Source organism: Zeus faber (assembly GCF_960531495.2).
Source record: "Zeus faber genome assembly, chromosome: 17".
In the NCBI taxonomy this organism is placed as follows: Eukaryota; Metazoa; Chordata; class Actinopteri; order Zeiformes; family Zeidae; genus Zeus; species Zeus faber.
In genome coordinates, this window is record NC_137204.1 from 18,624,338 (window position 1) to 18,650,705 (window position 26,368).

The 26,368-nt window shown below is 46.6% G+C and overlaps 2 protein-coding genes across 2 annotated transcripts; one reads left to right on the top strand and one right to left on the bottom strand.

The window, feature by feature from the left end:
* Positions 1-1,154: 1,154 nt before the first annotated feature.
* ora5 (olfactory receptor class A related 5) lies at positions 1,155-2,312 on the bottom strand (the record flags this gene model as incomplete). The annotated part of the gene is made up of 1 exon (XM_080017638.1): positions 1,155-2,312. The coding sequence occupies one exon, from the start codon at positions 2,310-2,312 to the stop codon at positions 1,155-1,157; it is 1,158 nt and encodes a 385-aa protein (XP_079873764.1).
* A 2,297-nt stretch (positions 2,313-4,609) lies between these two features.
* zdhhc8a (zDHHC palmitoyltransferase 8a) lies at positions 4,610-17,528 on the top strand (the record flags this gene model as incomplete). The annotated part of the gene is made up of 10 exons (XM_080017639.1): positions 4,610-4,713; positions 13,064-13,185; positions 14,019-14,176; positions 14,678-14,850; positions 15,006-15,108; positions 15,248-15,339; positions 15,447-15,576; positions 15,707-15,821; positions 16,037-16,152; positions 16,290-17,528. 10 exons carry the CDS (start codon positions 4,610-4,612, stop codon positions 17,526-17,528), a joined length of 2,352 nt encoding a protein of 783 aa, XP_079873765.1.
* Between the last annotated feature and the right edge of the window lie 8,840 nt (positions 17,529-26,368).

Genomic DNA, 26,368 nt, shown 5'->3' on the forward strand with positions numbered 1-26,368 from the left:
AAGCTTCTGGTCTAACGGGTGCAAAGGGGGTCGGCGCTGGAAGCGGTGCCTGAAAACGGAGCATCAAACCGCCCTGAACCGAACTGGCGGTCAGCAGAGGGAGGACGACGCACGGGTGAAACGGTCCCACCCTCGGGCGCCGCCCAGGAGCAACGGCAGCGGTGATCGGGAGCTGCAGACAAGGGGATGAGTGACCGAGCCCCGTGTACAACGGAGGGTGTGTTAGTCAGAGCCGGGATGACATAAAAGCAGGAGCCAAAAAAAAAAAAAGAGGACTTAATTGAACAGATGGAAGGACGATTTAATCTGTCAGATTAGAGGACATCTTGGCAAAGAAACAGAGCTGGCCGCGCATTGATTTGAGGAGCTTTGAAAGAAAAAAAAAGATGTTCGGGGGGGGGGGCAATATTTACCCAGCGTCTGACAATCACTCCCAGGAATCACGCTGAGTTTGACCGGGAGCAAAACTATCCCTTCCTCGGAGTCGGACATGAAGCTTCCCACGTTCACCTTCAACAGTCAATTCCATTTCATTTTGTTTTATTTCATTCCTTTATTCTCGTCAATGCCATTTATTTGATTTGATTTGATAAAAGTGATTGGAAGCCTAAAGCATCGGGGTGTTGTTAAGGATTGGGGTCGTTACGCGCTTTTGCCCAAGGAGTCCAAAAAAAAAAAAAAAAGTGTTTGTTGCCCTCACTTTGGTATAATTATCCTTAATTGAAAAACTCCTCAGGGTTGGATGTTCAAACATCACCATGGCAGTAATTGCTGAGGGACATCGTCAATTATTTTTTGCCCAAAGTGAACCTGACGCCCGCCTAGAAATTCATTTTGATTTGATCTTGGAAAAAAATGCAGAGTTGATTTTTTTTCTTCTGTTCAGCAGCTTTATTGTTAAACTCCACAGACTTATCGTGAGGCCATGGGAGGCCACCTGTTAAAAGCGCCGTAGACATGTAGAAATCCATTGGGGAAATGCCAGATATTTGTTGTTTTTGTTTGCTCTTCCAAACTGAAGCCTCATGAATTCAATTCACAATTTATGTCGAGCAAGAAATCGCCACAATACATACATATACATACAGTATATGCCTATTTATATATGACATATATATTTGAGCTGGTAAACTACAGCGTTCGATTTCCAGCTTCTACCTTCTGCTGGAACATGTCAGTTTTTTGACCCCATACAGAAATATGTACGGTATTATACAGGTGTAGGAGGCGGCGATGTAGCTGGCCACCTCCACCACCACTGACGACGTGTGGATGGTGTTGGTGATGCGCAGCAGGAGATGGGTCACCCAGCAGACCACAAACACGGTGGCCACGCCCACCACACTCTTGGCCGCCCGCACCTGGGCGCTGGGGCTCGGCGCATGCTTGGCGGGAGGCCGGCGGGGCCTCGGGGAGGTTTGTGGCGCGCCGACGTTTTGGCTGCTGTTTTTACAGCTCGGGGGAGAGATGAGGGAAATGTGACCCGATGGTGCCTCGTCGGAGCCGGGGACGGACCCGCCGGGTGGGTTGGCGTCGCTGCTGGTGACGGAGGCGGGGCCCCCACGCTCGCCGGAAGCGCCGGGGTTTCTGGAGTTGCCGGCCGTGCACCCGTCTTCCTCGTACTTTCCTCCACGGCATTTGTCGTCGTTGCCGATCTCGCCCTTGCCGGCGTCGGAGCCGTGACCCTGTATGCGCTTCTGCTTTTGCAGCAACGTGACGACAATCTGGACACTGGTGTACACGATCCCCGCGATGGGGATGGCGTTGGCCAGGGTCAAATACAACGCCTCGTAGGTTTGCCTGGCGAACGGGCTGGGGAAGACGTCCACGCAGTCCTCGTGGCTCTCGTTGACGCCCTCCACCGCGACAAAGAAGAGGTGCGGGATGCTGAAGACCACGGCCACGCCCCAGCTGCCGGCCAGCAGGCAGGTGACCAGGCAGAGGCTGTCCAGCCGCACCGGAGCTCCGCCTTGCTTCAGGGAGCCCACCAGCTTCTGGTACCAGAACACGCCGATGAAGAAGGTGGAGAAGATACTGCTGGTCTCGGACAGGTCGGCGCAGAAGCGGAAAACTCTGCAGTAGGTTTCTCCCAGGAACCACCTGTCGGCGAAGTCGGCCATGGCGTCGGGCAGGTCCACCAGGTAGTTGGTGATGAGGTTGGAAACGGCCAGGTTGAGGAGGAGGACCTCGTTGGTGCGGAGTGGGGACTTGGGGCCCGGCACGGAGCGGAAGGCCAGCCAGTTGTTTCCCAGGATTCCTGCCAGAAACATGAGGCTTCTGATGATGGATTCGATCCACTCCTCTGCATCCATCCTCATACTGACAGTTGCCGGTCTATGACGCTCTTCGTTTCCCTCACTCTCGCTCTCTTTTGTGGGAAGTTCTCGGTGTGGCGGTGAGGAGGGCGGCTGGGCGGACCAATCACACGCTAGGGTTTAAACTACATGCCTCCTTTTTTATTTTTCCACTTAGCCGCAGTGGAATACTTGATGAAGAAGTCCCAGTGGAGGGACCAAGATGTATCAACAATAAACAAACAACAATAATAAACAAACACATACAGTGACAATAACTAGTCTTATGATAAATCCATTAGATAACCTTAAGTATGAATTTATGAGATGTTAATTTCAACCTAAACTGTTTTTTGTTTTTTTTTGTCAAAATGACATTTTGGTTGTTATAAAATCGTAAGCCGAAACCTTATACTTACCTTCATACCTACCTGCAATGCTTTAGTCAATGAGAGGTGATTTGTCCACAAATGAGTCTTATATTGTCTTGAAGAGCAGCGGCGGAAGAAGTATTCAGTCATTTAAGTGACACAACATGGCTCTAGTGAAAGTGAAAGTAGCACATTGACATTCCTACTGAAGCAAAAGTATATTTGTGCTTGCTTTAGTAGTTAAAATAATATTTAAAGTATTAAATGTGAAAGCTTAGGCTACTTGTCATATCCAGCGTCTTGATATAAACAGCCTATAATATAAGTATATTTTTATATAAATAATGAAGTGCATACTGTAGATTTTGAAAGTAATATTTAAAATTACGTATAATATATATTATATATTGTATAGATGGCGTCATAGTAGGGCTATGTTTTTCATTTTAAGGACATGGATCTAATACATTGCTTTTCAACTAGTGTGCCGTTGTATAAAGGCCATAAAAACAATAACAACAACAATAATAAGAATAATAATAATTATAATAATAATAATAATAATAATAATAATAATAAATATAGCTGCAGACAACAAAACATGGGGCCCGATTTCGTTGTGTTTGGTATGTATTACAGTTTTCCAGGTTCTCTGAAACGCAGCACAATTTTCAGAGTTCACTTGAACGCCGCATGGGCTCCCCCCGGTCTGTCGTCTCCTGGTTGCAGCCACTATGCGGTCGACGCAGCGTAACCCTCCCAATGCGAACGAGCACCCGGAGACGGAAACCGGACATATATAAGATTGGTTCATGATGTCACACAGGCCTCGCTTCACAAACCAATCGCGGCACTCCGAACTTGTTCAACTTCCGGTTGAACAGAGTTTGCGCTTAAGTTTCGCCGCTTTTTCACTAATTCCCGCTCGGGATGTAGATCGATATGGATCAAACTTGAACGACGCGATGTCTGAGACGTCCCCGGTTCCAACGGGACCCAAACCACGTCCGCGGGTTCAGCGGTTCTCGTGTTGCAGACACTTTTAATACCAAAGGGATATCATAGTAATAATAATAATAATAATAATAATAATAATAATAATAATAATAAAAATTCCAGCAATAGGCGCGGTTCTACATGTTTGTGACGTTTTGTGACGTCACGGGCAACGCTAACAGGATGGTATGGTGGCGTAGTGCCGTGGCGCTATTTATTGTAAAAGTGCGCAGTGTTGCGGCCCGAAATGATACCGCAATGTTACTGTGCTCGAGATAACGCAGGAGAGTAAAACAATAATAGCGGTTTGCGGTCAAAAATAGTCTCCGAAGCTGGATATGGTTGGAAAATATACTTATGTACAGAACGTACTTTTACTTCTTCACTTTCCACGACGGTAATGGAGAAATACTATTTAATTGTATTTCACTTCAACAAATTCAACTCCCTGGTATCTAAACAGAGAATTTAATTTAATTTAATTTAATTTAATTTCAATACATTTAACTACCTGATACCCGCCGGGTCTGGTTACCAGACACCCGGAATACAATATCATGTATTAGGAGTTGAAGCGTGGAGTAGCGTAGTTGTAGTAGTAGTAGTAGTAGTAGTAGTAGTGTCGTGTACAGTAGTAGTAGTTGTAGGCGTCCTCTACCACTGGAGCTCCACCTTCCAGAGGATAAACCGGAGCAGCAGCAGCAGCAGCAGCAGCAACCGCAGCCGCAGCCGCAGCCGCAGCCGCAGCAGGAGCATCCCCGCAGCAGAGACACTGTTTCCGGGCTCCAGCCGCCGGGACTATGCCTCCCTCCCTTCTCCCTCGATGCGTTTGGGGATGAGAGGCGACCGCCACCGCCGCCGCCACCACACGGGGATACCCCACTACTTTGAAAGCGAGGTAGCTGCTCTCGGTGGGACCGACGGACCGATGACCGTGGGCAGGACAGGATGCCCGGCAGCGGCTCTGACTCCCTGAAGCCCTGCGCCTTCATCCCGGTGTCCGCGGCGGCGGGTTTCCTGGTGGGCTCCTCCACGCTCTTCTTCGTCTTCACGTAAGTGACGCGTCCAGCTGTAAAGTTCATTGCAGACTGGTTCTCATTTTATTTTATTTTATTTTATTTTATTTTATTTTATCTTATTTTATTTGTGTGTGTGTTTTACACATGAAGTATCCAGGATGCATTCGACCACTGTTGGGATATTTGTTAATGCATATTTATAGTTATTTATTATACATATTTTATAGCTTATAGTATCTACAAGACATATTTCTAGATAAATATTTAGTGACAGTTCTTTAGTATACACATTTCTCGAAAAATATTCTTCGTGGTAATTCATTACAATACATATTTCTAGATAAACATTTATAGTTCATAATTAATTACAATAGATATTTATGGATTTACAAGGCTGGGTTGAAAAAGAACCAATCCATTTTAATCGATCGAAAAATCGATAGTAAAATAAAATGATACCACTCAATTCTAGTTCAGATTTCTGAACCTATTTGAAATAATTGAAATTTCGATACGTGGTTTGGAAGTTATGAACCCATCTTCCCAGCTTCCATTAAAAACCACGTACCATCGTCACAAATGAACATATTTAATGTTTGCATGAGGCTGAGTTTGTTCCTTGAAATATCTTAGTAATGTAAAGTTGGCAACAGCTGTCATTATGTATGACACAACATACAATATATCGACATAGCATCGTATCGTGAGCGGTCTCATCGATATGGCACCAAATTAAATCGATTTGTGTGTTCCTGCTCAATAACCAGTTATTTATAATAGTTATTCATATATTAGTAGCTCAGTTATTTGTAATAATTATATTTGTTGAACTATATTCAACAAACAAATGATAAAATGTGTGATTATTTTTTAATAATTTGTAATGCGGAAACATTTAAGATTAGTCTACTAGTCTGAGATTTAAGATTAGTCTACGCTTCAAATATCCATCGTCACATCCTGTCGTTGACCCGGGATATATAGCGTCAGTACATACTGTATGTATCTACCTATAAAGGAAGGAATTTATGTCTGTCTGTCTGTCTGTATGTATGTCCTTCGATTATCTCGACAACCGTTCATCCGATCGACTTGGCGCTTGACGGGTGTATCGCCGGGGACCCAAGGACGTGCAGCGTGGAATTTGGTGCAATAAGGACGCGCCACACGTGTAGTAGCGATAAACTTTCATTTAATGGCGAACAGCGAGCCAGCGGAGGGGGCGGGACTTCAGGGTTCTGCGACGGAGTCACAAAGAGTGTCTTCCCCCCCGGTGCGTGACTCTAACCGGCAGTTTCATCTTTCCTTTGCGGCACTGAGTCATTGACGTTTGTCAGATTGCGCCATTCAAATGTCTCAGAAAGTCTTGTGTTTTGAACTGGCGTGTATTAGTATTACTTAATCCTGCAAAATGCATTACGTAGTGCAATGGCAGATACATACGATCTTGTGCTTAACTCGTATCTAAGGTCCCTCCTTTTACAAAACGAGGCAGTGCTTTCACTCAGGCAAACTGCACCACCCTGCCACCTGAATCGCAGCAGCACGATCCAGATGTGACACGCTGCCTGTACTCAACGTGTGTTATTATAACTACAGTTTGAAATGGGGCCAAATTCAAACTAACCCGCAGCAGGACCAACACGGAGGGTTGTTTCGAGGTGGACATAATAGCGGTGGTGATTCATTCTCCCAGTTTGAAAACACCTGAGTAGTAAACATTGGCGCTGTTTTGACTCACTTCAATCGCATGATTCACCCATTTCACTGTCCAGTTTTATCAGGGCTACATAATCCCACATGATTTACCATGTCCATTGTGGATGATGCGCAGGCCCGGTTAGAGACTGCTTTGATTGGGGGCGCAGTAAGAGATGTTGATTGGCTTATTCACATGTTGGTGGTGGTGGTGGGGGAGGGCACTACTGACATGAAATTACAGTTTTCCGGGTTCCCGTGGAGCGCAGGGTCACTTCCTGCTGTCGCTCGACCCGATACGAACTCGGAGCGCTTTCTAATCCACCGGAACCAGAGAGCGTGGGCAGCAGCCTTTACAATGGTGGCACCAGAAGTTTGAATGCACCCCCGATGCTGCATTAGTAAGCCAGGGATTTCGCGCTGCAGTGATTCTCAACCTTTTTCGTGTCGAGGACCAATTCCAATTTGATACGCAATCGCTCTCAAACCCCATTTGATAAGATTTAGTCACTGGGGCTAAAAATCTGACGATTTTTTTTTTTGTCAGATATAATTTAGTCCAAACTTTCATACTGTCTGTACTCTAGTTAGGGAAATAACAGTGAAACTCGGATAGCATTGTATATTTTCTAATGATGCTAAGGTCTGTTAATATAACGGTGAAGTTGAACGAGTAATGATGTTGCTGGGGACCCCCTGGAACCTCCGGAAGGGCCGTTGTTGGTCCTCACACCCCACGCTGAGAACCACTGATCTAGTTCATCCTTTACCCATGTTTTTTCTTTTTTTTTTCAAACCACTGACACTTGACAGATAAATAATACCGCAATAACAACCAGAATTGGATGAAATGACTTTTTTTGTGTGGAGCCGTCCTTAAATCCCCATAACATTAATATTGATGGTCAGGATGAGGAGGCCAAGTGTGGGAGCGTTTCATTATAGTCTCGTGAACTCTGACCCCAGGAGCTACATCAGCCCTAGTTTCCTTCTGTATTCTACAGCCCTGCAGTGGGTTGGATGCTGCCACCAGACTGGGAGTGTGGGATTAGGATCCACTCTCAAGCCCCATATGATCCCCATCTGGGAAATATGGGATTTAGCGTCTTTGAACTTCCTGTCGGCTATATGAGGTGAATTCCAGCCCGTTTGTGCCCGTTATCACATGACTTTCTCTGCAAATTCGCGAGTTCCACACCGTGGTTGAGTAAGAGGTCCCGTGATTGAATAAGAGGTCCATGAGAGGACCAAATTACTCTAAATACAATTATTAAAGCAATAAATAATTAAGTAAATCAGTAATTAAATGCCCTATTTTATTTTGAAATATTTCAGGAAAACATTACAATTATTATTATTATTATTATTATTATTATTATTATTATTATTATTATTATTATATTTCATGGTATGCATTTTTATAATAGTACTGTTGGATGTAATTTATATTTCATAATAAACCTCACCCTAGTCCAAGACCCACCACATATATGTCAATATCCAAAGCAAAACTAAACTAAACTAAATAGTAGGCAATAAACACTGATCCATTTTCTTTCATTTAATTTATATTCATCAGTATATTCTACTATTGTGTCATCCTGTGGCGGCCCAGATGTGACTGATGTGGACATTGTGGAAATCTAATATTAGATAGATATTATAAAGTGTCCAACAATATGTTCAAACTGTTCAAATTGTAGGCCAATTTTATTACAATGATGTTGGATAAAATTCTTTCCAATCTGTTCATATCATATTATGACATTTCTGACATCACGACATCTCTGCACCGATGTAATACATACCGTTTGTAATACATATTTCGGGACCATTGATTATATTCAGTCAATTTGGTTAATCTAACGACATAGCAGCAACAAATCTCATAGCATTTAAGGAGCCTTTGCTGTGGGCCATGCTGTGCTGAGGCTGACCGACTGACCCACTGCTTGGATTCCGGGCAGAGCAGCTTACCACGCCGTTTGCTTTAATACCGCGCTGGCTGCACTCCTTCATTTGCCCGGGTTTGTCTCGCCACGCGGCCGTGTAATGAAGTGTCCGTCTCCCCGCGCTCCAGATGGTTTCAAACCGACGTACGGAGACGGCCGGCGTCCGCGCAGAGCCCACCCACCCAATAATCCCTTCCCTCCGCAAGAAATCAGTGTGGGATGACCTCCAATCCTCTCTGCTTCGTCTGCACGGAAGCATTTCAACTGCACCAGAAATGTTCGTTTGCAAACATAACCTTGACGTATCCGTCTTATTTTTTGATTTTTTTTTTACAAGATGGGTTGTGGGTTGTGGGTTTGAAATTTTTCCTTTCATGCTTGACATTTGACAATTTTGAGGAAGGCATTTCGTCGTTTTGTTTAAATTCTGCAAAAAGAGTACAAAAATGCCATATTGCTTTGACTGAGCAAATGTTACAGGGATAAACCCAAGATGTTATAAGTAAAACTAAAATGCATTTTTTTATTCAATTTGTATTGTAATTTTTTTTTTAAACTTAACAAAATTCTCATTATGTTTTTTTTTTTTTTTTCAATCTCTCTGAGTTAGTTAATGGTCTTAAATGAATCTCCTATACAGTGTAATGAATGGCCCTGTGTCCCACAGAGGTAGTGGCACAGATTGTGTCCCACGGCTTTAATGTAAATGATATTGACTATGACACTTTCAAGCACATGTCAAACATGAAATGGACTCTAATACAAATCCCCCCATGGACGATGTCTCGGGGTGTGGGGGTGATGGGTAGTGGAGGGGGGTCATATGCTCCCCTTAATCTTAAAAATATATATATTTTTAGCATGGGTTCTTTAAATGCATTGGATCCTAACCATCCATCCATCCATCCATCCATCCAGCCATCCAGCCATCCATCCATCCATCCATCCATCCAGCCATCCATCCATCCATCCATCTATCTACGTGTCCTGTTTTTAGATGTAGGTCCTGCCGGGTCCGCTCTCTGTGTTTACAGTCTAATGTGAGGATTCCACAATGCATTGAGCTGGCAGAATGCTCTGTAATCCAGAGTTCATAATCCCAAGGATTATTGGGTTTGCAGCTGGCAGGGCATCGCCCCCCGCCCCTCTCTCCCTGACAACCTTGAACCTGTGTCTGAGGGTGGGGGTGGGGGTGGGGGTGCGATCGGGCCCCGGCGCCCGCAACCTACAGCCGTCGTCAATCAGTCGCCATCAATCACTGTTGTATTCCCAACGTGGGGCGGATCCGTCGTGCGCGTGCGCCCCGCGCCGGGTCGTGCCGCCCGGATACACAGGAGACAAAAAGCGTCGATGCAGAATATAGGTTAAGGATGTGACATTCAATCAAACACTGTTAGTATAATCCAGTAAACCTTCCCCCTGTCTGTCTCCCACCATAACCTGATTACACTGCCTTACCCTCTAATCTCACACAGTGGAGATACAATCATGCCCCATTTGGTTTTTTTTTATTCTGCGGTTCTCCGTCATAACCCGAGGATCTTTCCTTCATCCTCAAGGCTCTCCTTGCTTCTCAAGGTTCGCTTTCTGTCTATGGAGCTGTGTGTAGCTCTGTATAATCTATTTATTTTATTAAATGTTTTGGGGCACAGAAACATTTAATTGAAAATGAAAATTTTAATGCAGCAAAGTGTGTGTGTGTGTGTGTATAGTGTGTGTTACACACTAGGCTTGGGGAAGATTTACAGTCAAATTGTCAAGCGGCGATTGACATTATTGACGGATGATTTTTTTTTTTTTATCCGCCAGGAGAAAACCAAGCAATGAAACGGTGTAAGTGCATTTTAAGAGGGAGAGTAGGAGCGAGAGAGAGAGAAAGAGGGGGGAGAGAGAGAGAGAGAGAGAGAAAGAGGGGGGAGAGAGAGAGGGAGAGAGAGAGAGAGAGAGAGAGAAAGAGGGGGAGAGAGAGAGAGAGAGAGAGAGAGAGAGAGAGAGAGAGAGAGAGAGAGAGAGAGAGAGAGAGATAGGATTGAGGCCCTCGCCCTCTCCGCTCAGAGCCGTCGGGTGACTTGTGATCGGATCTCACTTCCCCGCTCTATATGCAAATCTTGTGATTATAATATAGCAATATATTATATAATCTCATAGAGAAAGATTTTGATTTATTTCATTCCTTTGGTTTCTTACTTGTGTGGAAGATGAATAATGTAAACCTGACTCAGAGAATTGGAGTGGAGTTTTCTTTTTATTTCCCCTCCGGACAGCAGTGCGCCGTGCGCGGGAGCCGCTCCCCAACTCCCGACCCGTCTTTTTTTATTTCAGATCTATTTATTTTCTTTTGTAATTTCATTTGAAACCATTTTTTTTTTAAACACAACTCAGTTAAGGGACTGTCCTGTTCCCTCCCGTTCCAACAAAAAAAAAACTGTGTCCCCACAGCTATGGGACTTAATTTAGGAAAGAAATTGATGTTTTTGTGTAAATACTTTACTTGTAAATAATAAATCCTGCACTTCTGGAACGGGGAGACCGTGTTTTCCACATTACATTAGTGTGTAATTGTATATGTAATGTAATAACTACTAATGAACGTTATTACTTCCCCATAAAACGTACTCGAATGACTGTTTTTTACGTCATTTTTGCGCGCGACTACCACAACAAACCTCTCCACTCCGGCCCGGTAGATGGCGGCAATGCGGAATGCTACGCGACCACGGGAAGAATAAAACGGGTGAAGAAAGAAAGCGATAGTGTGGAATATCACTTGGGTTCCCCTTCTTTATCCATTTTATTCTTCTGTCCTTGTATTTACCGTCAAAACGGATACTCACTCTCGCAAATCCAAAGATTTTATGATCAAGGTTGAGACATATTGAAAAGCATGAGGTGCGGGGAACTAGGAACTGGGAGGTCCCCCTAGAACCACTAGCCCTTCAAGGCTTTTATTCTAGTTGCTCTCGCGCCGGCAGGAGCGACGCTGAAGTGACCTCAGCCATGTTTCACCGTGTTATCTGTCCACCAAAATCTGTCTCCGGACAATTTTTGACGCAAGAAATACGCAACGCAGCCGCTGAATCTTCGCACACATGAGACCGACGGGAAGTTATTCAAAAGTTTGCCCCGACGTCGTTTTTTTTCCATTCGATTAACGCGGGAAAATAAAACGAAATCGATACATCGATTGTTTATTTTTGTGGGTAATCTTTTTTTGTCGACGCAGAGCGTACGAATGCACCTCGCCGCCCAGAGCGATGTGACCCGGATGGGGCGCACTGAGGACGGCCCGAGTCAGCCGGAGGGGGTGCCATTTTTTTTATTTTTATTTTTTATTTTTTTCATGGTTTGGAAATAAACGGTGTGTAAATAAAGACACGTTTACTTCAAATGAAGCGTCTTGTTTTTGGCTTCGGTTGTTGCTAACGTTTTACACGGGATGCCGGTGCTGCGCTGGCTCGCGCGTGCGACCGATCTAGTCCCTGCCCTGGAGTAGGAGCCCAAAAAAAAAACAGCCTTCAAAACGGCCTTTTTCGACCTTGATAATAAAATCTTTGATTTGCGAGAGTGAATACTTGTTTTGACAGTAAACACAAGGACAGAAGAATAAAAATGGATAAAGAAAGGGACCCAAAGTGATATTCCACTTGATCGCTTGGCTCGTCTTTCTTTATCCGTTTTATTCGTCCCGAGGTCGCATAGTCTTCCGCATTGCCGCCACCTACCGGACCGGGCGTGGAGAGGTTTGTTGTGGTAGTCGCGGGCAAAAATGACGTAAAAAACCGGCTGCCGCCTTTCCGTACGTCAGCAGAGTCATTCGAGTAATATTTGCGGGTCTTAACGCGGACAACAACGGGCTGAAGGAACCTTTTAGTTCCCGGGACTAAAAGACCTGGGTACTCGCATCCCAGGAACCAAAAAGTGCTCGGGTACAGGAGCTTAGCGGGGGGTGGGGCTCCCACCGCTGAACAACCCTGACTGCTTGAGTACTCGCAGCACACTACAATACAAACACGCACTGCCGGGGTAATTATGTTAAAGAGGAAGTGACGCTTAGAACCGAAATGTCCGTTGTCCTAAGACCCTCACTGCTTGCCATGTGGACAAAATGGATGAACTACAAGACGAGACGGGCAGCCTTGTTGTACGTGAAAGTATACGGTATACGCACGGATGACGATTTACGACGAGGAGCCAGCCAAACTGGGGTTTCTGAAGCCTCGGAAAACCATTTTGGAATCATCGGGTTGAAAGTTGGTGTGGCGGCGGGCCGGTCGCGGTGCGACCTCCCCGAAGCCCCGGCGCTCTCTCCGGCCGTATCTCTCTGCGGCTTTCCCGAGAGGAGGAGATCGGTCGGCTGCAGTTGTCCCGGTTGAGCCGGTGGAGGCCCCCGAATTCCTCACCTTTCCAATCGTAAATGAGAGATCGGCGAACCCGCCGCGATTATGCCGCCCTCCTCAATCTTCGGTATCAGAGGAATGTGGGGATACGGTGCGGGGATACGGTGCGGGGATACGCCGCGACACCGTATTGCTTAGGGCTTTCCTCGGCTGCTATTTCCGCAGGTTCCCCCCACATCGGACTCCTTAACACTCACATTGTAGGAGTCCCTCGGCGAGCTCCAACCCCTCTGCTCAGCTGCCTGTCACGCGCTGACCCGAGGTGCGACGCCATCTCTCTGAGATGACAGCGCTCTGGGTTCACCTGTCTTCCGTCTCCTCCGCCTCCCTCCTCAGGTGTCCGTGGCTGGCGCTCGCCTTCTCTCCCGTGGTGCCGCCATGCTGTGCCGGCCTCTTCCTTTTTGTTCTGGCCAACTTTGCGATGGCAACCTTTATGGACGCGGGAATACTTCCAATGGGTGAGTAATCTACCAAGATACCAATCTTACTTGATGAATGAATGAATGAATGAACGTTTCCAATGGATTAGTAATCGTATCAATCTACCAATCTAACTTGATGAATGGATGAATGAATGAATGAATGAATGAATGAATGCATGAATGAATGGATGGATGGATGGATGGATGGATGGATGGATGGATGGATGATGAAATGCTTCCAATGGATTAGTAATGAAACTTAACAATCGGCCTTGACGAATGATTGAATGAACGGTCAAATGCTTCCAATGGGTTAGTAATGAATCTAACTTAATGAATGAATGAATAAATGAACGATCAAATGCTTCCATTGGATTAGTAATGAATCTAACTTAATGAATGGATGAATAAATGAACGATCAAATGCTTCCAATGGATTAGTAATGAAGCTAACAAGCTAACATGATGAATGAATGTATGAATGAATGCTTCCAATGGATTGTTAATGAAACTAACAATCGGACTTGATGAATGAATGAATGAACGATCAAATGCTTCCAATGGGTTAGTAATGAAAGTAACAAGCTAACTTGATGAATGAATGAATGAATGCTCCCAATTGGTTAGTTCTACGACTACTAACAAGCTAACTTTCTGAATGAATGAATGCTTCCAATTGGTTAGTAATGAAACTCACAAGCAAACTTGATGAACGAACGAACGAACGAACGCATGAATGAACGAATGAACGAATGAATGACCGAACGCACGAGCGCACGCTTCCAAGGTGTTGTCAACCTTCAGCAAACACAACCACCTGAAAAGTTGCCAGTTTATCGCTCTGCACTCCCGTCACCCCTGTTACTCAGCGAACGAGGACGAGGACAAGGACGACGACCTCCGTGCGCCGCTGTACAAGAACACGGACGTGAGGGGCGTCCAGGTCCGGATGAAGTGGTGCGCGTCGTGTCATTTCTACCGACCCCCGCGCTGCTCCCACTGCAGCATCTGTGATCACTGTGTGGAGGTTAGCGGGCGGGTCGGGGTTAAAAGAGGGGAATTAGCGATGAATATGGAGAGAATAAGAGACACGGATTAAACATGGAAAAGGAGAAAACGGTTCTTGGGGGGGGTTGGTGGTGAGTACGGCCGTGCGGGGAGAAGTAAGAAGGGGGATTTATTTTTTAAGAAAGTCAATGATGGACAAAGGGTGGCAGAAGAAATAAAGTTAATCAGGTTAATCCCCCCCGCTCAGAGGCTTTCTCCTCTCTGGAGAGCATACATCTGAAAAGAGGCTGACGTTCTGTATTAAACGCGATTTTGGTTACGCAACACATTACATATTCCCAAGGTTGACTTTTCGAAGGTGCTCGCTCTCCGTTTTGTTTTTTTGTTTTTCTCTTGCTCGTATCAGTGGTATTTGCTAAGATCCCCTTTAGTCGTCCCATCCCTGCGGACCTAAGACCTAAGGCGGACATAGGACGTGTTTACGATCTGCGTGTGTCTTTTTCCCGTCCGCCGCGCGCAGGACTTCGACCACCACTGTCCCTGGGTGAACAACTGCATCGGGAGGAGGAACTACCGCTACTTCTTCATGTTCCTGCTGTCGCTGACCGTGCACATGGTGGGCGTGTTCGCCTTCGGTCTCCTCTTCCTCCTCAATCACATCCAGGAACTGTGGGAGCTGCACTGCACTGTCACGTATCCACAGATTCATTTGTATGCTCGTGCGCGTGCGCGCGTGTGTGTGTGTGTTTTAAAGAAAGAGATAAAGGGGTTGAAATGCATTTTTTTAACGTGTCCACATTTAAACTCGAGACTGGCAAATGGCTTTTCTTCTTGACGATATTGTTCAGTTTGGTGGTAATAAGTATATCCGGGGTGTTCCTCATCCCGGTCCTCGGCCTGACCGGTTTCCATCTTTACTTGGTGTCGAGAGGACGCACCACTAATGAACAGGTCAGTCCTGCACCTTTAAAAAATGAGGGGAATACGCTTTCCCTGTACGAATGAATACAGTAGAGCTTTTGGAAAATATTGCGATATACAATACATATATATCATTGTACTGCAGTGTGCTTTTTTTTACTTCCTCCAGGTAACGGGGAAGTTTCAGGGAGGAGTTAATCCTTTCACCCGCGGCTGCTGCAGCAACTTGGAATATCTGGTTTGCAGCCCCATCACTCCAAAGTACGGCCCCCCCCCCCGCTTTTTTTTTAAAGTCCAACAGCAGCATTTACGACAAACCCAACGAAACCTTCATAACATCGCTTCTCGTCGTTTTTTACTCACGCAAGTTACACCACCAGGCCCTGTAAGAAAACCCCCGTCCGCGTCCAACCTCCGTTCCTGAGGCCGGAGACGGACGCGCACGTGCCGGTTAAAACCAGGGACAACGGGAACCAGAGCCACGACCTCCAGATTAAAGTGGTCAGCAAAGTAAGAGCGCCGACCTCCTCGGGACCCAACGACTGTATTCGCTTCCGCCGTGCATCCCCCCGCCTTCCGTGGCTCATCCCCCAGCTCTCTGACGTGAATGTGTCTTCTCCATTGGCAGCGTTCCTCCACCGGCCATCTCGATGTTCCGGACATCAATCGGCTCAACACTCCTCCGCCCCTGCCCCCCAAACCAGACCACGGCCTGCTGAAGAGCCACCTCGCTGCCTTGACGGGTAGGATTCCCGCTCACCGCGAGAGGAGACGTTTTGCTTAAAATCATTTGCGCTGATCGTTTATGTCAGATGGTGAATTTGTGAATACCGTTCATTAAAATGTATTATTAATCACTGAGCAATGGGCTGGGATCTGACTTGTAGTGAAATATTGATGAGTCGGCCTAGATCTTCTACAGGCTACTTTTTATAAACCTATCATTAATGATTTTCAGAGATGGGACACCATACCACCAAAACCATCATCCCTGCATCCATTCCAACGGTGCCACAGCTTCGACCTGTCCTCGAGGCGATATCCAGAGGGTCGTCGCCGGTCCCCCCCGAGCAGGTATCAATCATTTCGATTTTCACTCCATATTGCATAACGACGTGATCCCTCTTCCCGTTGAGTAGGCTCTTGATCCCAATGGGTATCCGTCGGGCACTGGACATACACTGTACATCTGAGCTTGTCTTGTCGTTTAGCTGGCAAAGACATCAGAGCAGCGGGGGAATGGCAGGAGTCCAGACATCTCTACCGACTCCAAGCACAGCTCTGGCAGAGCTGTCCAGCAGGAGCATCTGCCCGCGCAAGCCCCTTTCCAGACCACCGCGCCGAGCCCGCTGCAGATCAACTCTCTCACCCTCAACTCCCGCTCCTTGAACCTCAAACACGGCTATCGCCACGGCGGCAAGGCCCAGCTGACCCCCCTGCATGCAGATACTTTGGCGTCCAATCCCATGGCGGGCGTGTTTGGGCCTCCCGGCGTGCTGGGGGGTCGCAGCAGTAGCCTCTCCTACGACAACCTCGTCCACCAAGGAGAGCCCCAGTTCCTGGCACAGAGTGGGATACCCTCGGTGAGCTACCACCCGCACTTCATGAGCCTGGGTGCAGATGGGTCTCTGGTGCAGGCGCCCCCGCCCCACTCCTACAGCCCGGTGTTCATGGGGGTCTCCAGACAGTCTCCGCAGCCCAGAGACCCCTCACCCTCCCTCAAGGGTCTGCCGTCGAGGGACCCCTCTCCGTCCCTACAGGGTCTCATACCGAGGGACCACTCGCCCTCGTTTCAAGGGATGATACCGAGAGACCTCGCACCGCAGGGGATAATGTCCCAGGACCTCACCCCAAGTCTGACCGCTCGGGATCTCAGCCCCAAGGGTTTGACCCCTCAGAAGTCTGCCACCGCACGCTATGACACCCTTTCCAAAACCATCATGGCTTCTATCCAGGAGCGCCGGGAATTGGAAGAGAGAGAGAGGGTACTACGTCTGCAAGCGAGGCCCCACGGCCTCTATGGCCCGGATATGGGTATCTATGACATCCCCAGCAGGCGTAGTCTACCGGCCGACAACATCCGGCCCTCCAGCTCGCGTGGGCCCACCCCGCCGGCCTACGGCTCCCGGGAGTTTTTGATGAGCACCGGCATCCTCGGGTACGGAATAAGAACCTCGCCCCTCTCCAGCTCCTCGACCTCATCCCTCACCCGAGGCCCCAAAACCTCCGCTTCCCCTCTGCAGAGCAGCAGCAGCAGCAGTCTCCAGAGCAAGGGTCGCTCTTCCTCCCCAGGCTACTGCCTCCCGGACAGACAGACTCAGCCCTTCGCTTCCTCCTCCACCCTTCCTCGTAACCCCTCGTCTTCCACATCCTCCACCTCCTCCTACGCGTCGCGCGGTGCCGCGAAACGATCATCCCTGACATACAACACGGATGGCACCCTCAAATAGATTTCCCCCATTTGTTGAGTCAATAAAACTCTTTTAGTTTGAACAGAATGAAGATGCCTGTTTTTGAGTACTGCATAACTAATGAAAATATTTGGAATACTAAATGTTATTTTCTTGTTTGTAAAAACCCCGTTTTACACGTCGACCAGACATGCACAGGCACGTTCAGTAAAACAAGTTCCATCTGATCAGCACAGCAGAGGTTGTGCTTTTAATATGTCGTCTAGACTGAAGAGGTCTGATTAGAAATTCAAGGGTTTTCGGTTTTCTTGAGTGATACTTGATTTAGCCCTCTGGCTGCGACCCAAAATGGGTCGGGACCTACCTTTTAAGAGAGGCCGGTGCACCTGACACTTCTATGCAAAACATTAGAACCTCATTATCCCCTCCCTGAAATGGCAGTCGTTTGGCGGACTAAAATGAAGATCCATGAAAACTTCCCAAATCGATCAAAGTGGTTTCTCCAGAAACATATTTTTTTATGGTAGTATCCGCAAACGTAAAACTAAAACATTAAATGTTTATTAATTAACAACATTTAAAATTAAGCAGATCTCATAGATTTCCATTTGCTTTTCACAATAAAAAATATTTTTATTTTAAATATATTTTCATTTTCATTTTGGCATTGGCAGTCGCCACTGACTCGAAACCGATTGAGGAAGGTAAGTTAAATAGGTTTTAAAATAAAAGGAGTTTCTACTGTTAGTCATAATTCACAGATACCTGAAAATAGGTTAACACCATGCCATTATTATAATAACCCGTAGTGTGTGTGTGTGTGTGTGCGTGTGTGGTCATTGAAGAAACCGTTTTTTTTTTTTTTTCATAAAATGTCTCACACTGACTCATGACTCGACCATGTTTTGAATGAATCGCCATCTTCGTCCAAAGTGGTGATTCTCAGGACAGTCGCGCCGTGTAAAGAACACAGATAAACGTGTTGTTTTCTTTCTCTGTAGGTTGACATTTCTTTTGTGAAATATGTACCAGAAACAATATTTAGTTGATTTGCCTGCCGGTGAAAATCTCAGTTCAGTCAAATTTTGTAATTGTTTGTATGAATAATAAAAATATTTTCTTCTTTTTTCTTTTTTTTTTTAATTTTATATGATCATTTCATTATTTGGAGATACTTTTTTTATTTTTTTTTTATTGCTTTTTATGTAGTATAATGTGTTAATAAACACAAGTATTACTTTTATTAGTTATTATTACACTTGACAGTGAAGGAAACAGAAACAGAAAAAAAAATATAATAAGAAAAGAATATAAACCGTGAGTTCAGTATGCGTATTGATGAGTCTCAGGTGAGTCTCAGGTGAATTACAAATACCTCGGAATTGCTCTCCCGCCTGGATCATAAGGAGACAGTCTCTAGGATTTTAATAGCAGGGACGGAGGGTCACAGTCACCGTCCCTGCCTCCCGGTCCTTCCGGTGCCTTGGTGAATTTGTGAACGGATTTTGCGTTGAAGCTCCGCACACGCTCCCCCCCCCCCCCCCCCCCCCCCCGCTGTGCGTGGCGTGGGTGGCAGATCCCCGGCGACGGCTGCGCCCCCACCGCGTCCCGAGCGCTCGACGTGGAAGGCCATCCCGCTGCCGTCCACCGGGCGCCGCTGCTGAGTCTAGAGAAGCGGATCGAACGGCCCTCAACAACCGCCCCCCCCCCCCCCCCCCACATGCTATACGAGTAGTTGCACAGAACGTGATGTTTTGACTCATTCCTCCTGAGTAAACGGGACGGCCTGTTCTTGCAAAATGTTCGAAATCGACGCGGCGGCAGGGAACGGCAGCGCGACGCCGTTTCTATTCTAGTGCTTGAATGTTTTTATTCCGGAGTACACCGGTAGCGGGGGCCGCTCGGCGGCTGCACAAGGCTCGACGGGGTTAAGGAGGATCCGGTTTTTTGGATCGAGCTTAAAAGGGATTCGGCTCATGTCTGTCCTTTTCCGTCCGCCTCACCCTCGCTCTTCCCTTTTAATGTTACCTTCGACCGCCCTGTCAAATGAAGACCAAAAACATATCCTCAGCACAGGCCTACGCAGAGGGAGAGTTTTGGTTTGTTAATGGTATTATATGAATTGATTTATTATATCCATTATATTTAACATTTATGTTTACGTATTCAAATTATTCAAAACATATTTCAAAAAAGCCTATGCACGCTGCTTGTTACACCATTGATAATAAACAAGCCTATAATATATGGTTTTTTTTTACATCATTTTATAACTCCGGCGGGTTATCTCCCAAATAGGAGCCTTTCTGTGTGGAGTTTGCATGTTCTCCCCGTGCTCACATGGGGTTTCCTCCACGTCAGTAAGGACCCCCCTCAAAAACATGCACCCATCATTGTCTGACCAGCAATGGACATTTATCACCTGGTCCCCGGGCGCGTCCACGTATGCTGCCCACTGCTCCTGGCTGTGCCCCCGGAGGAAGGACAAGCCAGGATGGGTCAAAAGCAGAGAATCCATTTCACCGGCCACCATCAAAGCATGTGCATGTGTGTGTGTGTGCAAGCATGTGTTGTAGTGTGGTGTGTTGCGTGATAAATAAAGACTGTTTCTTCTTCTTTTCTTCTAAACTCACCCGGGCGTCACTCCTCTGCAGTTCCCCACCTGCCCACCAGATGTCCTCCGCCTAATTATCCTTAACATACCTCATGTTTAAAACCTGACTTTTGTTTGTCTGGCGGCTTGTTTGTTGGTTTTCCCCAAACCACCCAGCCCATTTTGTAACAGGCCTCGTTTCATTCCAGTCCTATTTTATTTTCTCGTCTATTAAGCCCGCGTCTTGGGGCGCTGCAAAGGTTCAGCAGACTTCACAAGGCTCCGTCACGAGACCGCGTCGGGGCCGCTGCCCGCCGTTCGCCTCCGGGCCTTATTGCAAAATATGTTGCCTGTGTTTTCTTCAAAGTGCGGCTAACCTCGTTATTTAAATCTACCGCGGCTCCGCTTGATGTGCATATTCCCGCGCTGGCCGGGTTGTTTATGTTCCGTGCTGGCACGCCGCCATCGAGCGGGGAGGCAGGATCTGATGAATGAACGCTCTCGGTTCGTGTTGCTCAGAGAGGTCTCCGCCTGTACTTCACACGGAGTCGTTTCAAAACCAATGCGTCTTTTTATTTTTTTAAGGCAATTATGAGTGGTAACACCGGGCGAACGCGGCGCTGACACAAAGCCGCGCCAATTCCAATTACGCAGTCTTTTTATCTGCATACTCTCATACTCTTTTTACTCTGCATACCTTTTATTTAACATCCGTGTTGCGATTAAACTCAACGCCGTGAATGTTGAACGGCTGTGGACTTAATGGTGCACCGTGGAATTGCGCCGGACGTACGGGACGGAACCTTCAGCCTGTTTTTTAAATTAATATTTGTTTAAATCGCACTGCCATTAGCACGTTCTACAATTTGGAAATAGTGCAACAGCCCGTTTATCCCCTCGATCCCCAAGGGAAGAATGAGCATTTTAGAGATGGCGGTCTGAATCCGACACTTTGGATTTTGTCCACTCCGACACAGGAGACGCGTGACGCAGGAGGTGACGCCGTTACGCTTAATTTTTAATAATGTCGGGAGGAGAGTTGAACCTAAATCTAAGGAACAAAACTGTTTTTCATTTCATCCAATTTCCGGCAGAAACATCCACGTGTAGGTTTCTATTATTTCCGTCTGGGAAACTAAAGCCTCTGCCCAGAAAAATATTAAGATTTACAAAGGAAACAAACAAAAAAAAAAAAAAAAAAAATGACAGAAAAAACACACAAGGTCACGACAGTTATTGCAGAACAGCTCTTCCTCCTTGACGCGTGTGTGGGGAGGGGGCTTATCTGCACGATGATGATGCATAAATAGAGAAGGAGGGGAGGAAAACGCAGCCGTCCGTTTCTTCCCTGTGATTAATGACCGGGGATATCGGTAAAAAAAAGATCAGCATTGTACGCGCAATCAGCCAACAAACGGTGGAGATCCGGCGGGGTCACTGTGCTGCACAGACAGCGGGAGTGATGGAGTGCAGGGCGACGCCGTACAGCAGCGACTGTTGCCATGGACACGGAGTTTGGAACCACAAACTGCAGGGCATTTCCACTTTTACCGACAAAAACACCAGCGACGGAGAGGTGAGTGAGTTAGTGTTCTTGTTAAAAAGAAAAACCAACAAAACCCCCCCAAAAAAAAACAACAACAAAAAAAAACCAGTCATCTGTTCATTGCTCAGATGTTTATAGTTTGATAATATTTTCAACATTTATTTTGCCGTGTATTAGTCCGCGGGTTGTTTCCAATATAAAATTAAATACAAATAATTAAATTAATAAGTAAATAAATAAATAGATAAATAGATAAACAAAAATTAAATTACATTTAATTCAATTAAATGTAATTATACTTACAAATGCTGAGGTTCAATAATTATTCCCCTTTAACATTGGTCTATAATGTTCTTTTAAGCGTATAGAAAAATATAAATGGCATCTTTTATTTTAGTAACGCTCATGTTTTTATGATTATGATGATGATTATTATCATTATTATTATTATGATTTTTCTCCACCCCCTGTCGCTCCCTCCCTCCCCCTCTCTTTCTCTCTCTCTCTCTCCTCCCGCCTCCCCCCCTGCCCTCACTCCCCCCTTCCTCTCTCTCCCTCTCTCTCTCTCTCTCTCTCTCTGTCCTCCTCTCCCTCCCTCCCTCTCTCTCTCTCTCTCTCTCTCCCTGCCTCTCCCGTTCTCTCTCTCCCCCTCCCTCCCTCCCTCTCCCTCTCTCTCTCTTGCTCTCCCTCCCTCCTTCTGTCCTCCTCTCCCTGCCTCTCTCCCTCCCTTCTTCCCTCCCTCCTTCCCACCCTCTCCCTCCCTCTCTCTCTCTCTCGCCCCCCCCTCTCTGCCCCCCCCTCCCACCCTCTCCCTCTCTCTCTCCTGCTCTCTCTCCCTCCCTGGCTTTCCTCCCTCCCTCCCTCTGTCCTCCTCTCCCTGCCTCTCCCCCTCCCTCGCCCCCCCCCTCTCTCTCTTTCTCGCCCTCTCCCTCCCTCCTTGCCCTTACTCCCCCCCTCCCTCTCTCTCTCTCTCTCTGTCCTCCCCTCCCTCCCTCTCTCTCTCTCTCTCTCTCTCTCTCGCCCTCTCCCTCCCTCCCTGCCCTCACTCCCCCCCCTCCCTCTCTCTCTCTCTCTCTCTGTCCTCCTCTCTCTCCCTCCCTCCCTCCCTCCCTCTGTCCTCCTCTCCCTGCCTCTCCCCCTCCCTTCCCCCCCCTCTCTCTCTTTCTCGCCCTCTCCCTCCCTCCCTGCCCTTACTCCCCCCCTCCCTCTCTCTCTCTCTCTCTGTCCTCCCCTCCCTCCCTCTCTCTCTCTTTCTCGCCCTCTCCCTCCCTCCCTGCCCTTACTCCCCCCCTCCCTCTCTCTCTCTCTCTCTGTCCTCCCCTCCCTCCCTCTCTCTCTCTCTCTCTCTCTCTCGCCCTCTCCCTCCCTCCCTGCCCTCACTCCCCCCCCTCCCTCTCTCTCTCTCTCTCTCTGTCCTCCTCTCTCTCCCTCCCTGCCTCGCTCCCTCTCCCTCTCTCCCTGCCCCCCCCCCCCCCCCCCCCCTCTCTCGCCCAGGGTGAAATGGTAATAAGAAGAGGCCGCTGTATGATGGCTTGCAGTTGAGTGATGGGGCTGAAGCTCCTCTGTGATATGCAGATTGGGCCTGAAAAGCCCTCGGTGCTGTTCTTACAGAACGCCCGATGACAAACACTTTAGAAGGAGGTTTCTGCTTTGGTCGACACGTTCTCTTCCATCGTGTGCAAATCACCGTGGTGTGGTTGACAGTCCCATTTGTTACAAATGATAACGGATTGGGGCGTATTAAATGTTACACTAATAAATAATATGATACACACAACGGAACTAATCATAGTTGTCAAAGTAATGAGCATGGGCATGTTTCTATACTAAATATAGAACATTATACTAAACAGTAAATTAAATAAATATCAATTTAAGAGTATAAAAAATATCTTAGTAAAAACAACAACAACAACAACCCCACTACCTTTATGTGGAAGATAATTTGTATTTATACTTCACTCTCAAATTCATTACTCAACTCACAACATTTTGGACATAGTTCGAGCTTCATTTTAGGTTGACCCAAAACTGGGCCATTAATTACGCACATGAACACGCGCATATATACACGCACGTACAGTATACACACACGCACATATACACGCACATATACACACACGCACATATACACACACGCTCAGCAGGTACATGCCTCCCTCTAGTTTCTGCCGGTTCTCAGGTTTTTCAGCCGCGTCGCTGCCGGGGGGTCTGTCTTACGCTCATTATTTATCACAACTTTGTCGCGCTTTATCGTTTATAATTCTTGCACTGACACCCAACCTGGCGCTTCCTCAGCAAAAGGACGATAGTTTTGTTTCCGTTAATGTGGATGCTCATGGTACAGTGCAGACGCGGGTTGGTCTCAAAGTCAGATGTCAGGGGCTTGTTTGCATTAGTAGTCTGGGAACAGACCCTGTGGCTGACTGGCTGCTTTCCAGGAGCAGCACAAATTACACATCCACTTCACTTTCTGAATTAAAAAAAAAAAAAAAAAAAAGAAAACCGTACTTATCCGGATGATGCACCTTTATTTGTTACCCCGGCTGATCCATTCTATTATTTATATATATTTATATAATCTATTATTAAGTATTTACTGTTATTATTTATTGAGCTTGCTTGTTTATTATTCTAGCTTTGCAAAGCCCCTGGTATTCTCGTATTTTATATATGTAATAGCTTAGAGAACAATAAGCTCCAGTTACAATAGCAAGCTGTACTCATACTCAACGAGTCATTATAATCAGTTTAATAGAGATTTAAAGTGTTGAACTGGATGTGGCTCTTTTTTTTTTTTTTGTTTTTGTTTTTTACAGAATCCCTGGTAATGGTTGTCAAGTACTTTGCTGGCCATGAAGCTATGTATAATGTGATGGAAATGACCACAACACCCTGCTCCATTTTTATGCGATTACCTCCCTGTGGAGGCGGCGTGCTGTGCATCACGCACCGCATTCTCCACGGCGGTCCTTCTCTGCCATGCCGCCGTCACATAGATCATTAGTGCCCATAATTCAAATTCGAGCTTTGATGGCTGTTCAGCGACAGCAGGTTCAGATTAAAGCTGCACCGCTGTGCAATGTGATGCATGGAAATCTATATGCAGTTTTGGAAAATAATCACCCACCACTGTGAGATCATATACTACTGAACAATAACAGCCATAATACTGAATGTAATAGAGTAAGTCGAGGTTCTTTTTATTTAGTTGATATAGCTTTTATCAAATACTAAACAATAAGTTATGATAGATCGATTGGCAACATACATTAAACCTAAAAGCATGGTTCCAATTATGGGCAGGATTGGAGGGGAGGGTCTGACCCCCCTAATTGAGACTTGGATCCCCCCCAAAAGAAATAAAAATAACAGGTCGGGGGCTTGGGAACATTTATATATCCTCCTTACCTCGAATCGTAAACATTACAATACATTCCCCGTATTCATGCCTGGACGAATCTTGTAATATGATTTCAGACCCCCCTAAAGTGGACCTCACCCTAAAGAAGAGCGTCGAGAGAGAGAGAGAGAGAGAGAGAGAGCGACCCGCTGCTCAGATCAGAGCAAACAGAACCAAACCCAACCCTGTTTTTATTGTACATTTCTTTCTTTTCCTCCACTCACTTTAGAATTTCCATTGAATTGAATGAAGCCAAAAAAAATGCCCCGTGCTTGACGGTGCATAACGGGGACACTTTCTCAGTCACTGCCCGCCCGCTCCCTGCCCCCCACCCCCCCCAGAGAAAACGGTTGACCCCCCCGATTGACATTGCACAATTTGCACTCTGCCTAAGAGTATATTTGAATCATATTTGAAGTGCATATTGTGTAATATACTGTATAAATTGAAATGTATATTCTGTAATATACAGCATATTTGGAGGGTATATTCAATAATATACAGCATATTTGGACGGTATATTCAATAATATACAGTATATTTGAAGTGTATATTATATAATATACAGTATATTTGAAGTGTATATTCTGGAATATGCAGTATATTTGAAGTGTGTTTTCTGTAATATACTGTATATTTGAAGTATATTTGTCAGCACAGCCTCCACAACGCTCCTGAGTGATGTCATCCTCAACAAGCTCCTCTCATGGTGGGAGTGGACGGACCAAGCAACAGACATCTTGCAGTGGAGCCTGATGAATGACTGGGGACAGAACATTAAAGCAGCGTTATGTAACTTTTTGCTATTTGCGGTTTCCTGATTGCAATTGCACTCTCACGCCACCGTCGCGGAACTCGGCCCGGCGTCCAAACAATGACGTGCACCCAGGTGACAGCGCCCCTGGCACGGGCCTCGCCGCCCGTGGACCGAGTGCCGGCCGCGGCCCCCCGTCGGCGGCCGCGTCGACCGGGGCACCGCGCGCGGGTTACAGACCCCCGTTGGGCGCGACCGAAGTGAGGCCCTGCGGGTGCCGGGGGCGGCGCCGGGGGACGAGGTGCCGTTCTCCGTGGGACCAGGCAGCGCACCATCAAGCAAACCATCAAGTCAATCAAGGAAAGAAGGGCTTTCCCTGATGTCCAAATGATACGTTTCCAACGGCAACTAGGTTATTTCTGGGTGCAACCCTGACGTCGTGGTCAAATGAGTGGGCGAGATCAAAGGACTGAGTCATTTTTGGGCTGATCATTTCTTCCCCTGCTATTTTCTTTCACTCGAGGAGTAGAGAACTGGGCAGCGTCGAGACCGTAATGGAGGGTGGAAAGGAAAAGTGTGTGTG